Source organism: Equus caballus, chromosome 1 (genome assembly GCF_041296265.1).
Source record: "Equus caballus isolate H_3958 breed thoroughbred chromosome 1, TB-T2T, whole genome shotgun sequence".
NCBI classification, from domain to species: domain Eukaryota; kingdom Metazoa; phylum Chordata; class Mammalia; order Perissodactyla; family Equidae; genus Equus; species Equus caballus.
This window is the reverse complement of record NC_091684.1, coordinates 102,678,681-102,694,113: the sequence shown is the minus strand read 5'-3', so window position 1 is coordinate 102,694,113 and position 15,433 is coordinate 102,678,681. Positions and strand designations below refer to the sequence as shown.

At 46.4% G+C, this 15,433-nt stretch overlaps 1 protein-coding gene across 5 annotated transcripts in view; it reads left to right on the top strand.

The window, feature by feature from the left end:
- The window catches only part of SH3GL3 (SH3 domain containing GRB2 like 3, endophilin A3), a 320,477-nt gene that overhangs the window by 248,523 nt on the left and 56,521 nt on the right, over positions 1 to 15,433 (top strand). For all 5 annotated transcript variants that reach the window (XR_011424088.1, XM_070230150.1, XM_023649368.2 and 2 more), the window contains exons 20-21: positions 23 to 176; positions 10,378 to 11,449. Coding sequence is in view for 4 of the 5 variants with exons in the window: in XM_070230150.1 (XP_070086251.1) it covers positions 23 to 176; positions 10,378 to 11,449 (1,226 nt within the window). In the remaining variant the exon portion in view is untranslated. The remainder of the gene's footprint in view (positions 1 to 22; positions 177 to 10,377; positions 11,450 to 15,433) is intronic.

Below are 15,433 nucleotides of genomic sequence, written 5' to 3'. Positions count from 1 at the left end.
TGTTGCACGATTCTCATTGCAGTGTTCTGTCAGTTGTGGTGTTGGAACCCAGCGAAGAAAGCAGGTGTGTCAAAGGCTGACAGCCAAGGGCCGGCGCGCCCCCCTCAGCGAGATGACGTGCAGACACCTTCCGCGGCCCCCTCTTGTAAGATCTTGCCAGATGCCTGTGTGCAGTGGTAAGTATGAGAAGTCCGTGCCTCTCCGGACATGCCGATTCTGTTCCTCTTGTCCCGACGGCTTCATTTTCCGTATAGCAACGTGTTTCTAATCTGTGGGTAAAGCAAACCAAGGAGAACTCAGAATTGTTTTAAGCAGCAAACAGTATAATGTTCAAGACCAAGGTGTAGTTCTAAGAAAAGTCCGTTTTACGAAATCTCCACCACTTAACAAGTGCGTCTTTTAGATTTCCTCACGTGGATTTACACTTCCTTATGTCCTTCACTTTACCATGATGTCTTCCACTTAGACTTCATGAGTGTTCCTTGTAGAAGTTAAGCTGAAATACTTGCTAGTTTACTTTGCTAATGACATATTTGGGTTCATTCTATCAAAAGTGGCAGAGCTAAGTGTTTTTAAGTATTCAAGTATCTTGTGTATAATCTAAAACCAGCAAGGATGAAGACATGAAATACCTTTGGTTTTAAGAAATGGCAAATGGACACTTCTTCAATTAATTATAAACGATAAGCTTAGTATACAGAGTTATTAGTATGATTTCACTAGATCCAGAAGCTAACATGCGTGTGGCATTCGTCTGTCTTTCCAGCGTGCGTGAGAGCACCTATGTTTACACGTGCATATGCATGTTCCGTGTAGGAGGGTGACAGCAGATGGGTTGGGGGCTGCCCCTGCAGCAGGTGACGATAAGGCAGCAGAGCTGTGGTGGGAGGTGGGAGGAGGCGTGGGGAACAAGCACGCCGGAAAAGCACAGCTTCTGGGTCTCTTTCCTGCTTTTTTTTTTCCGCTGTCTTTAATTATTCACCTGAAAAACAGCAATAATTACCTCAGGTACTGAGCTTATGGTAAGGAAAAAATTGGCAAATAACTATGATTTTAATGCTGCTTAGGAAAAGAAATATATATCTAAATTTATAATTTGTGCACCAACTTTCCTCGAGAAGCTCACAAGACAAAACAAAAAGAGTAGTAAGTTTTCTTTAAAATAAAGTAATAGTGGGGCTGGCCCTGTGCCCAAGTGGTTAAGCTTGCACGCTCTGCTTCAGTGGCGCAGGGTTTTGCCAGTTTGGATCCTGGGTGTGGCCCTACACACCACTCGTCAAGCGATGCTGAGGCGGCATCCCACATTGAGGAACTAGAATGACTTACAACTAGAATACACACCTATGTCCTGGGGCTTTGGGGAGAAAAAAATAAAACAGAGGAAGATTGAAAGCAGATGTTACCTCAGGGCCAATCTTCCTCACAGGAAAAGCAAAAAAGCAAAATTAAAAATAAATAAGTGAATTAAGTAATAGCATTTATGGAGCACTCACTGTATGGAGTCCCCTGCATGCATTATCTCACTTAGTCCCAGCAGCACTGTGAGACAGACATTATCCCCCTGTAGAGATGAGGGAGCCAGGACTCAGAGAAGACCTGAGCCTTGCCCAGGTCTCGGTAGCTGCCAACTGGACCCCTTGGCCTGTTTGACCACAAGTCTGTCTGATTCCTGAGCCCATGCCCTCAGCCACCTCTCTATGCTGATTCACGGACGACATTAGCTTTTGTTTCCTAGGAATTCTTTGAGAACAAACTTTCAAAATCTTGAGATTCCAAAAATTTGAGATTTCCAGTTTTATAGTGTCCAGGAATTCCAGAATGTCTGTGGCACATGGCGCAGCATCGTGCTTCCAGCTGGTTATCTATGTGATTCTTATTCCTTGCGGATGGTTGCATGGCAATGTGGCTGGAACATAAAGTGCCTTGGAGGAGAATGAAATTAAAGTAAGACTGGCAGCTTCCTCTAAAATAATAACAGAATAACATGTGGGAATGCATCCTGATTATTAGGGCATGCAATGTGGTACAAGACGAAATTATAAATTATTATGGCGTCCAGTGAAGAGCAGAATCAAATTATAAATTTTGGGAACAAAAAAAGACAACACAAAAGTAATATTTCTTCTTTACCCCAGCCCGTTCCCCAGCTTGCCAAACACGCAGGTCATGGAAGCAGACAAGGGACAGGAATGCGTGCTCCCAGCACAGCCATGTCCCCCCAAGCTGGGCCTCCACTTCAGCTGTAGCCTGGCCTCGTGCCATCACCTTGATCAATGGCCCTTGCTGCTGAAATTTGGCTTCTCCCTCTGCACTCTCGTATGGCATCCTCTTCTCTCCACCGCTGAACCACGTGATGAGCGTGGTATTCCTCCACCCTCCCTACCCCTGCCGTCTCTGCACCATTTTCCCACTGTCGTCACAACCTCAGCACTTAGCCTGCCCTCATCACACCTTCAAAGGCATCATGTACAGACCCACAGGACACTTTCTGCCTTCCTCCAGGACATTCCACCACCCAGTCCATTCTTCCAACATTTGCCAACATCCAGGGCAACCAACGTATATGTTGATACCTTTCTAATGCCCTGATACCCCAGTTTCGCAACATCACCAATGTCACCGACCCCCATCACCGTGGCATGGTGACACCTTAGACTTCTTCATTGCTCAGCTCTCAGAAATAGCTTCCTGCTCTTCCACTGCCCCCTCCCCTACATCTCACTCCTGCTTAGTTAATGCCTCCCTGTGACCTCTGCTTCTTCCATCCCCATTGTCCCCAGGCTTTCTGCTCTTGCACCACAAACCAGTCCTCTTAGCTGGCATTGCCTAGTCACCCGCTTAACCAGCTCTATAGCCAGGTCTCTATGCCCTTCCTTGACCCACTGCCTTGATCACCCTGCTCACCTTCAGCCCTGGTGTCACTTTTCAGGTGAGTTTTGTTTGTTTTTGGTTCCCTGGCCTGAGCTACTTGGGTTTCGTAAAGGAAACAATATCCCCATGCGGGTCAGGCACACTTCACGCTGACACTGTCTGAACTTAGCTGGGCAGTTGTGTGTTTTTTCCCTAGTTGCTAGGAATTCACTAGAAAGTCACCATGGCAGCTATTTCATGACTACTGCACTGACCCAGAGTTCCCATCTCTCTGTCGATGAACTTGTCTTTTATCCCACTAGGAGCATCGAGGCTATCTGGTGTTGTGTCCTTCTGACTTTCCTCTCTCCTTCACTTCACATCTCCCCACTCTGCGCACTGGACTGGAAATGTGTGGTCTTCCTTATAGGCCTCAATTCTCCATTATGGGAGGGTACGCAAAGACAAGAAAAACCAAGCCTGGTTGTGCTGTGACCTTTATTCCCCTTCAAGGCTCCCCTTCCAGAAATGTGTCCTCATTGGTGCCTTGGGTTGAAGTAAAACCCATCCTCTGTGAAGGAGTGAATTTTCTTGATCTTCATTTTGATGTCCAGTGGGGTCAGTGGAGTCATTGGGGTCAGTGAGGTCGAGGGCAGTTGGGAGAGGTGCCTCGAGCTCCCCTAGGGGCCAGTGGTGCACCATCCACTCCGAGTACAGCCCTACAGGGCGCTTAGAAACAGTGCAAGGCACATACTAACAGCTTGAAAGTGTTAGTTATTCTTTTTTTTTTTTTTTTAAGATTGGCACCTGAACTAACATCTGTTGCCAATCTTCTCTTTTTTTCTTTCTTCTTCTTCTCCCCAAAGCCCTCCAGTACATAGTTGTGTATTTTTAGTTGTGGGTCCTTCTAGTTGTGGCATGTGGGACGCCGCCTCAGCATGGCCTGATGAGTGGTGCCATGTCCACACCCAGGATCCCAACCAGGGAAACCCTGGGCTGCCGAAGTGGAGCATGCAAACCCAACCACTTGGCCATGGGGCCGACCCTTAGTTATTCTTAATGTCATCACCACCTCCCTCTAATTCCTATTACAGCTTTAGGACAGGATAAAATGCAATAGAGTAACTGGTATTGTCTTTGGCCCATTTGGATATGAGCTTGCCTGCGGTAGGTACACAGTAGCTCTGGACTGTTTTTCCATATGGGCTCCCCAAGTGCTTATCATAAGGAATCATACCCAGAGACTTGCTTTTCAAATCGGTCAGACTAGGATCATCCTCAAATTGCTATTAGAAGTCTACCTGTCTTGGTTCCCAATCAGGTATCTGAAAAAAAAGAAAGGATAACAGAAATGTCTTTTTCCTTTTTTTTTTTTTTAGGAAGATTAGCCCTGAGCTAACATTTGCCGCCAATCCTCCTCTTTTTTTACTGAGGAAGACTGGCCCTGAGCTAATCCACGCCCATCTTCCTCCACTTTTATATGTAGGACGCCTGCCACAGCATGGCTTACCAAGCGGTGCCATGTGCACACCCGGGATCTGAACCGGCGAACTCCAGGCTGCTGAAGCGGAATGTGTGAACTTAACCGCTGCGCCACTGGGCCAGCCCAAGCAATGTCATTTTCTATTTTAGATTTTTTAAAATGTGGCTCCTGTTTTTTAGGGTTCTCTGAGTTTTGGTGAAGAATTTTTATTTCTTGCTGACCACTGAGGTCAAGCTAGTTGAGGGAGGGGAGGCAGTGAGGCGTGTACTATGTGATTGGAATGTCAAGAAGAGCATGGCTCGTCGTGTTCCGAGGGTGGTCTCCAGCCCACTGGCTTCTCTCCATCCCTCGATCTCCCTCCTTCTACCAGCCTGGGATCTGTCCTGTTAGCTCTCCCAGCCTCCTCCTCACCCCGTGTTCTTTATAATAGGATGTGGCCTCCCCTGCTTCTACTCTTCTGTTGCCTTCTCAGCTTCCAGTACCACCCATCCGTGCCTCATGTAGCTGCAGCCTGGGAAACCCAGCCAGGCAGAGGCCCACCTCGCCAGGGCTTGCATCACCTCTGCTGCATCCAAAGGCATACATGCGACTTTTTCTTTTATTCATTCAGGAGTTCGTTCGTTTCTTCATCCGATAAACAGTATGAATTTACTACGTACCCTCGCTATGCTGTGCCCTAAGGACAGAGATGATCTTCGTGCCTGGGCATGTAACGTGTTTCAAGTCAGATGCCACTTCCGTGTTAGTTCTTTCAGCAGTCATTCATCAAGTGCTACTCTGTTGTAGATGTTATGATACAAAAGGAAAAAGATACATTCTGCTGTCTCTAAGAGCTCATAGTCCAGTGGGGGAGAAATATACATAAACAAGATCAGGCAAGTGCCAGGAGTGCCATCATAGGGACGCAGAAGGCAGTGGGCAGGGCCGCTGGGAGAGGTGAGGAAAAGTTTCACGAAGGAGGAATCTTTGAGCGGAGTTCTGGAAGATGAGTGGTGGTTCAGCAGGCCCACGTGGGAGAGGATACAGGAGAATCTGGGAGAAGAGAGCAGCATGGACAAAGGGAGGCAGTGTCAAACGAGTGGCAAGCAATTCCAGAGGATGAGCACATGGGTTCAAGATGGGTTGTGACAAAAGAGGACGCTTGAGAAGTCAGCTGCAGAGCATCATGAACTCCTTGCTCAGGAGTCTGCATTTTATCCAAGAAGGAAATGACATGATCAGATTCCATTTGGGTTTACTTACTCTGACAACTCTATAGATGTAGTGAATAAATATGAGAGTGCAGACAGGGAGTCCAGGTAAGGGGATATGGCGCTATCTAGGTGAGAGAGCGTGAGGATAGAAGCCGTGAAGATGAATGATTCCTATGTCTAATCTAAGGACCTGATGCCTGACTAGAGTTGAGAGCTGAAGGGCAGGGACAGTGGTGTGCTTGTAAAGTTTTTTTTTTTTTAAGATGTGCTTCATTTTTCTTTTTCTTTCTTTCTTTCTTTTTTTTTGCTGAAGAAGATTGACCCTGAGCTAACAGCTGTTGCCAATCTTTGTCTATCTTGTATGTGGGTAAAGGGGGTGGTGAGGAGACAGAGTAGCTGTCATTTGTTACCTTTGTTGATTTCTGTGATGTAAATACTCCCATCGTGGTCAATTTCTGGCTACCCATGTGACATCATTGAATGCAGAGTTGGGAATAGATACTAACACTCTCACTGACCTGCGAGTCAGTGAGAGTAGGGCAAGCAGACCACTGGATGGGGAGGAATTGAGAGGATCACTCTGGTTTCTGGCTTGAGGAAACTGGTGGGACGTGATGCCATTAACTTAGACAAATAGGAAGAGGAGGATAATTTGGATGGGGTGGGGAGGGGCAGAGATAATGTGTTTAGATTATAATATTTTAAACTTGAGGTACCAGGAAGAGATTTCTAGTAAGCGGTGGCCCATTAGGTCTGGAGCTCCAGAGAGAGGTCTGGGCTAGACAGATAACCTTGGGCGACATCAATCTTGAGTTGTTAGTTAAAACTACAAGATCATCCAAGGACAAGTTTAGAACAAGAAGGAGAGAAAGAGAGAAAGTGGCCAAGCACTGACACCTGAGGGGTAGCAATGGCTCATAGGGTACTGGCCAAGAACTTAGTCAAAAAGGACCAGGAGAAGGGTTAGAAAAACTTAGGAGAGACCTGTTCATGAAGTGAGTGACGAAGGGTGCCAGATGTCCTCCATGGGTCAAGTAAGAATACTGCAGGGAGGTCATTGAATTTGTCACTAAGGAGCCATTGGTGACCTTTTCCAGAGAGTTTTTAGTGGGGTGCTACGAGCGGAAGCCGGGCTGCATTTGGTTGAAAAGTGCATTAGAAGCAAGTAACTGGAAGCCCTTCTTTCAGGCTGGTTGTCAGTCTTCCTTGGCATCTCAGGGGCCTTCAGAGCTCATTTAGCAAGTCCCACAGCATCCCTGACAGCCTCCTCTCAGCTCCCTGTGTTCCTATCCTTGGAGAAGCCAGAAGAGAATCCAGACAAACTGCCCGGGTTCTTGACCAAGTTCCAGATGAGCCTGTCAGATCTTCAGCGCTAGTGGAAGGAATGGAACCGGCGCCGGCTGAGCAGCCACATCCAGGGCAGCATTCTGAGGGGACTGGGGGAATAGGAAGGCTTAGAGGCTGTGTCCCGGGCCAAAGCCCGTTTGGGAGTGGCAAGAGTCAAATGCTGGCGAGACCAAGTGTAAATATCCAGCCCAGATGGCTTGGGGCAGAAACCTGGCGTGGCGTCAAGACTTAGAGTCATGGCAGGGGTAATGACTGGAGTTAACGCAGGACACGAGCAAGCAAGGAGCCAAGACAAGTGCTGCAAACAGCCTCGGGCACCGAGAGCTGGCCTTTATTGGGTATGGCAGACTGGCACAGAGGCCCAGAAGGAGAACATCCAGAAGAAATATCTTTTTATTTTCTAGAAAAGCCAAACATGGGGCATTTCTTACATGCAGCACAGTGGGAGAGGTGGAGGGATGGGGCGGCCCCGTGCACAGCCCCACAGCCCCTCAAGGAAGAAGGCATAAGCACCTGGCCACTCTCTGCAGAGTGGATGACCCCTGTGCCTAATTGATTTGGCCCATGTTGGGGCCAAATTTGGCGTCATATCCAGATGCAGGAGGAGGCAGTCACCCCAAACCAGACCAGTTTCTTGCCCAAGAACTGTGTCCAGTGATGCCATGCTCCAGGCACTGCCCTGAAGGAACGCACAGGAGTCCCAAGAGAGGAGCTGGCTTGAGCTGTGGCACCCAGCAGCCTGGCAGAGCCTGAATCCCGGATCACTCCCGAGGCGCACCTGCTAACTGAGCTGCACTGACCCAGCGTGAGCAGTTGCTAAGGCGGGGTTGCGAATGGAGCCAGCCGGGGCCACAGGGCCCACCTGCAACAAACGGGCCTGCGGTCAGAGGGCAGCTGGGCTTCTCGTGGGCTCACTCAGCCACTTGGGCAGCTCCTTCACCAAGCTTGAACCTTGCCTCCCTCCTGCATAATTCCCAGCCTGCCCTGGAAGGAGTCAGGGTCCCATCTACTGGAAGCCCCAGGCTCAGCTGAGGGACAGCTAGCTACCAGTGGACCTGGAGATTATTAGGACCCATCTCCAGGGTTGCTTGCAGGGCATCATGCTGTGTGGGCTTATACCAGCCTCAGATCATTCCTAGCCTGAGCCATCCAGCTAGATGAGTGTGCCTCACTCTCCACGTGGGCCTGTGCACCATCCCGGTAAGAGCAGAAACATCCAAGCTACGACCTCCTTCTTAGCAGCCAGGCCTACCCTGCAGTGGTCTGTCTCCACGCATTCCTCAGTTGGGCAAATTCAAAAATCTAACTTTGACCCAATTTGTATTCTGATTTGGAAGATGAGTTTCAAAGCCATCCATGTGCACATCCATCTTTCCCATTATCCACCACCCAGGGACCAATGACCAGACAGGGTGTCAAACTGGATCCTTTTAAATAGTAATAGTAAGAGATATATATATAGATAAATATACTTATCTGTAGATGTCATGTATATGTATTCTTATGTATACAGATACGTATGTCTGCCTTGTGACAACAATAAGCCACTTATAAGTATTCATAAAATGCAACCAGATAAGTAAAAGTGGAAGCAGGTGAGGAATAAAAAAGGAAAACAAACAAGGCTAATGCATGATTCTGTCTTGAATTTTGCACTCCTGCCACGTCTGGGCACTAATTTGGCTCTCCACTTGCCAACATAACAGGTATCTCGAAAAAGTCAACCTGGTGGATTACACAGTTCAGTGATCATTAGCTAGGAAATGAACTAATCACTCAGAGTAAAGTGTAATGATTCCTGATGCCAAGACCAGAAAGAAATCCCCCTACGATCTTCTTAGAGAGGACACTGCGTGTTGTAAAGATTCTGGCAGGGTTCGCACGGAAAACACAGATCCTGTTGCTTCCTTCCCCTTCCCCCTTGACCAGCAGCATCCCGTCAAATCGTCTTTGAGTAAAGAGACGCTGAGTTGGGGACCCCTTTCTCTGCTGCTTTGGTTTCATCCAGTGGTACGCACTGGGGCGGTGGTTCCCGCATTTCAGTCGCCTGGGAGCTTGTAAAAATTCTGATGCCCGGGCTGCACCCCATAAATCAGAATTTCTGAGGATGTCACCCAGGGCATTGAGATTAAAAACTCATAATGATAACAGGTGTTTCTGATGCATAGCAGAGTTTGAGAAGCACTGCTTTAGAGTTGATTTTGAGCCCCTACACACCGGTATGTCCATACTGGTTGTTACAATACGGAAATACTTCCCAAGTGGTTAGTAAATTGCCTCTGCCTGAACCCCAAGACTGTCTCCCAGCTGCTTGGGCCCCTCTACCAGGAGCCGTCCGACCTCCCCATAATCTAACAACTACGGGGGGACGTTTGGAGCAGCCGTGTTACAGCAGGGCCCTGCTCCAGGGCCACAGCCAGTGTGTGTTCTGGTTGATCATGCCCACGTCTGGTTGGCCATGTGCACTGTGTTTTGAATACCATCTCTGCCCATTCGATCAATCTAGGGTGTAGACCTAAGTACATCTTCAAAGAGGAACCAGACTCCCACCCACGTCACGCCCCACCTCATTTCAGAATCACCCCAGAACATGGAGAGGCCTTCTCACAGGTGAACCAGGGAGAGAACTGCTTCTCTCTGGGACAGGACCTGAGGAGCACCGTCTTCAGCCCTAGCCCGTTAATGGGAGCTGATGCCCAGGAATAAGTTAGAGCCAGCCCCGTCTCTGATTGCCCTGGTCCTGGCTGGCTGCACCTGTCAGCTGACAACCATCCTACATGGGAGCTTCTTATGTGCCTGCTCCTGTGCTGTGCACCTGATATCAGGGATCCAGCCTGACTTTCATATTCCTCTGAGGCAGGTACCGGCCTTACCCACATTTTATAGGTGAGAAAGCTGAGGCCCAGAGAGGTGAAACAGCTTGTCCAAGAGGCGGAGCTAAGATTCAGACTCAGATCCGTCTGGCTTCAAAGTGCCTGTCCTACCTTTTCTTCTTCCATCACTCGCTTCTTCAGGGCCCCAGGCTAGTTTAGCTGACCTGCTTGGGCTGTTGGCTGCAGCTGGCCAACTGCACCCTCTGATTCAGATCCTTCAAACGCACTCACTCACGTCCTCACTCTCGCTTCCTCCCTCGGGTTTGGGGTACCCATGGCCAAGTCATACTAGCTTCCAAGGGCCTCCCTGCCAGACGGTGGAGGCCCAACATGGAAACATTAATCCTTTAACCTCCTGCCTCCCCAAACCAGGGCTTTGTAAAGTAATTTGCGTGTTTTCATGCAAGTCAGTCAAACCTGCATTGTTTGCTGCTTTTAAACTACTAGATAGTTGTGAAATGTACCCCCATCTATGGATGTGCACCGTTATTCGTATTTTAATTCTCAAATGTTTTGAGGGAGGAAAAAACATAAATTTGTTGACTTGTATCGGCCTTGGAATATTACTGTCAAAAATTTTTTATCATTGAGGTATTTGCCCGCGTTTCTTTTCTTTCTCCTTTTCCTGCAGAAATGAGACCAGAGACGAAGCTGAAGCTTGGTGAGCAGGGTCCTCGAATCCTCGGGGTCCAGAGGGTCTACATTCAGACGCGGGAAGAGAAGCGCATTAACCTGACCGTCGGCAGCCGAGCCTATTTGCTGCCCAACACCTCCGTGATTATTAAGTGCCCAGTGCGACGATTCCAGAAGTCTCTGATCCAGTGGGAGAAGGATGGTCGTTGTCTGCAGAACTCCAAGGGCCTCGGCATCACCAAGTCAGGCTCGCTAAAAATCCACAGTCTCGCGGCCCCGGACATCGGCATGTACCGGTGCATCGCGGGCTCTGCACAAGAGACAGTTGTCCTCAAGCTCATCGGCACCGACAACCGGCTCATTGCACCCCCAGCCCTCAGGGAGCACCTGGGGGAACGTCCTGGGATGGACCACAATGAGGCCAATAGTTGGGGAGCTGCATGGCATAAAATGAGGCAAATGTGGAGTACCAAAAATGAGCTTTATCTGGACGACGGGCAAGTGAATAAGCAGCCTTTCTTGAGAGCTCTGCTGGGCCCCTGCAGCAGCTCTGCAGGAAACACCAACTCCTGGGAGCTTAAGAATAAGCAGTTCGAAGCCGCTGTCAAGCAAGGAGCGTACAGTGTGGACGTGGCCCAGTTTGATGAACTGATCAGAAACATGAGTCAGCTCATGGAAACCGGGGAGGTTAGTGACGACCTGGCGTCCCAGGTGATCTACCAGCTGGTGGCCGAGTTAGCCAAGATGCAGCTGGCACACACGCAGTGGAGGGGCATCCGGGAAGAGGAGCTCCCTGCAGCTCAGCTAAGGGGGGAAACAGGAAGTGTGCCCCAAAGCTCAAATGCGAGAAACTCAGGCAAGCTGACTTTCAAGCCAAAGGGCCCCATTCTCGTGAGGCAAAGCCAACCCACCTCGATTTCCTTTAATAAAACAGTAAATTCAAGGATTGGAAACACAGTGTACATTACGAAAAGGACCGAGGTCGTGAATATACTGTGTGAGCTTCTTACCCCCAGTGAGGCCACATATACCTGGACCAAGGATGGAGCGTTGTTACAACCCTCGGAAAAGTAAGTAAAATAAGACTACAGTGTTCACTTTGTGATACTTTCTTAATGGTTATTCCAGTTTTCTTGAAAAAATTTTCGAATTCCTTCTCCTAAGAATGTGTTTCCAACAAGATTCTTTAGGGAAGAAACTTGAAAATGTCAGGATGTGTTTTTCACATATGCATTGGAATTTGAAAAATTAAACCATCCCATCCATTCACTGCCGTGTAGGTGTGACACGACACTGGATACAGTAAGACTGAGTTTAAGCATGTATAGACTCTCTCTTTGCAGAGCACTTGACATTGAAAAATAAAATCAATATAAGGCCGTTAAGGAAGTAGGCACACTTGCCGTAACCCTACATTATGTAGGACCTGCCCATCAGAATTTACGGTGCCTTCCACATCTAGGAGATGTGCTCTCTCATCTGAGCTCACATCAGCCCTGGGAGTCTGGCAGGTCAGGGGCTAATAATTTTCTAGTGAGGTCATTGAGAAATAGAATCCCATGACTAATTCATGGCCGGTCAGAACCAGGGACCCTACTTCTTGAACACTGCCAGTGATGTTTGACTATCACAGATATAATAGCGTTGGTAGAAAGATTGGGGAGCTGAAGTAATTTTCTGTATCATGCAATTTTTTACGTCATTAAATCCAAAAGTAAGATAATAAGGATCAAAGTTTTTTGAGATGTTCAAAACACAATATTGTCATATATTATTTTATTGTGATCTCTATGTCAGTGCAAAAACATCACATTTCATTCATTTTACATAAACAACAGGGAATGACGGAAATATTAATTCACTTTTGCATTCTCCGCTGTCTCCAGATCTTGCTGTCTCTACACATAGGACTGTAGACATTTTGCTTTTTCAAAATTTGCATTTAAGAACTCGAGCTGCACCTTGGCTGCCTCTAGGCATTGTTAAGAGACACAAACAAAACAGCAGATGTTAAATGGTTTTGCAGACCATAAGGTAGTGTAAAAATGCAAGTTTTATTTTTATCAGGTCTTTTGTGCATTGAGCCTAATATGTGATGTGTCAGAAGAAATCTAGGTAAGAGTCAATTTTTTATAATAGATTGTTAGGCTATGTCTTAGAATGAAAAAGTAGAACAAATATAACTTTATTTTTTTGCCCTGGAACTCTGAACACAAGAGGGTAATGAAGTTTTAGAAGTGGAATAAACCTTCCAGATCAACTAGCTTCGCAGTTCTCAAATCTTTTGGTCTTGAGACCCATTTAAACGTAACAAATGATCGAGGAGCCCAAAGAGCTTTTGTTAATGTGAGTTACATCTGTTGATGCTCACCATAGTAGAAGTTAAAACCAAGAAACATTAAAATATCTGTTCATTAATCCATTTAGAAATAACAGTAATAAGTTCATTACATGTTCACATAAATAAAAATTTTTGAAAAGCAATATTTTAAAATAAATTACTGATAACAATGGCATCGTTTTACATCTTTGCAAATCTCTTTAATGTCTGGCTTAATAAAATATAGCTAGAGTCTCATAAATGCTTCTACATTCAATCTGTCATGATATGTTGTTTCAGTTGAAGTTTATAGAGAAAATCTGGCCTCATGAATATGTTAGTTTGAAAAAGAAGAACTATTTTAATAGCCTTTTCAGATAATTGTGGCTATTGCTCTTTAATATTAAACTAAACTGGACAAGAAGTAGTTTCTTAAAGCTTAGTTGGAATGTGGAGTCTAAAACCGTATTAATGAAATTTTGATATTCTGTTACAATGAAATCTCTTGGTTTATCTCACACTTTGAGTGGACCTTTGACCTACACAAGATTATATAACATCATATCTTGGTCACTTGGAAAATATTGGTTCATTGAATTATACAGATCTTCCAAATATTGACACAGTTCATTATATAATATAAAAAACACGCACATTCTTTACTATCCCTACCCCTCCCATCAGAAAGGTCTTTGAGCTTTAGGAACTTGTCAAGCTCACAAGGGAGAACGCTAATTTTTCCAAAACTCTAATTTTCACTCGAAAGCTCAAATTTCATCATTGGCAACACATACTGTCCGTTGTTTTCCTTGAATTGACCAGCTCATCTTTGTTCATTTAAAGAAATATCTGTGAAATACCCAAGTCCAATAATCATAGTTTATCTGTCAGTCATTCTTTCAAGTAAAGATGAAACAAGCAGCTAGTTGAGCCGGCAATTCAAACAACCGTGCCAAAGTACCGTGGCACACGGCAGAGGGCCGTGCGTGAGCTTCCTGTTTGTCATACAGAATATTAAAAGCGTATGTTCTCAGGAGTCGAGATTTAGTGAAATTAGTTAGTTTTACTGCTTCATTAAGGGAAACCGGCATTTTTTGCTTTGCCTGTGAACGTGTGGTGGTCAAGAACAGTGACTGCTGGTCCACTTTGCTGCCGCTGCCCCGGTTCCTGCTGAGATGCCAGCCATTCTCCCACGGCTGCTCTTACTGTCAGCACCAACGTGAACACAGGGACAAGGGCAAAGAATGCCTTAGTTTTGACTTCATGGCCCCTGGGGGGTCCATGAGCCACGCTTTGAGGCCCACTCAAGGATCTCACTTTATAAATTGTAAGGAAACAGAGGCTGAGAAATGTGAAGTGATTGCTTAACCTCTGGCCATGTAAGTGCTACGGGCATGTGGGAGAGCTCGGTCAGTTTAAGCACACGTTTGTGGAAGGGAGCTGGTTTTCAATACTTTGACTTGGTCAAATGGAATTAGCCTGAGTTTCTGAGGCTGAGACTCCTGGAGGTCATATAAAGAAGAGGTTTTGACATGGTGCATCCTACCCAAACGTGTTTCTGCATGCTTTGAGGCTCAACCACTTGATGTTGAAGCAATTCCACATGGCTATTAAAAGTTTTTGTTTTTAGAGGCCAGCCCGGTGGCATAGTGGTTAAGTTTGCGCCCCCTGCTTGCGTGGCCAGGGGTCCATGGGTTCTGAATCCCAGGTGTGGACCTAGCACTGCTCGTCAAGCCATGCTATGGCAGTGTCCCGCATACAAAATAGAGGGAGATTGGCACAGATGTTAGCTCAGGGACAATCTTTCTCAAACAAAAAGAGGAAGATTCCAGCAACAATCCTCCTCAGCAAAAACAAAAAAAAAAGTTTTTGTTTTTAATTTTTTTAAGAGAATAAAAGAGTAAGATTCATTGTTATTTCCATTTTTTTTCCTCAAACCTACATAATTAGTTTGTTCAGTTTATGTTTAATTTCCCTTATGTAAGAGAGGTTCTCACCTTTAGATACATGTTTCTGAATCTTGCAACATGTTCAGTAGAGGTAATTCAGAAATGGAGTTGTGTTTCTGAGAGCTTCTGTCCAATGAGAGGAAGCTGTGTAGGCGTGCAGAGCGTCTGGATGCCCCCTGAGTAAGAAATCTCAGCCAGGGAGGGAAAGCCGTGGGTGGATTCACTGGAGAGGATGCCTCTGGAAAGAACAGCTTTCTTGTTACTTCAAGTTAAGAGTAAGATTGCGCAGCAGAGGCCAAGGTCACAGCCCTCAGAACGCTCCCTGCTGGTTCCCCAGCTGAGGGACTGGATTCCTGGGTGGCTCCACCGGCCATAAGTTTCACATGTGCTCAACCATTTCCAGCCTCAGTGATTTCTCACCGTGCTGATAAATAGGATAAAACAAGGAATCGTTTGAGGACGCCTAAGTCATGCAGACATATATGTGAGATAGCTTAAGGAAATATTTTAGTCTATTTATTTTGCAAGTGTAGTTATAGTTATACTTTTGTTCTGAATTGACCATTCCTTCATGAAAAGTCCAGCCCTACTGACAGCTGGCTCTGCCATACTCCTGTTTTTGTTCTGGGCTATTCCGCTGTTTTGATTTCCCCCCTCTTTTGCATAGTTCATGTGTGTGTTTTGCATGGGGCTTCCATCCTCCCAGTGTTATTTACTCTGCGCCATTATTCTCTTCTGTTCTGATCATTCACGCATTTAGTCATCAAAGGTTTTTGACAACTTTG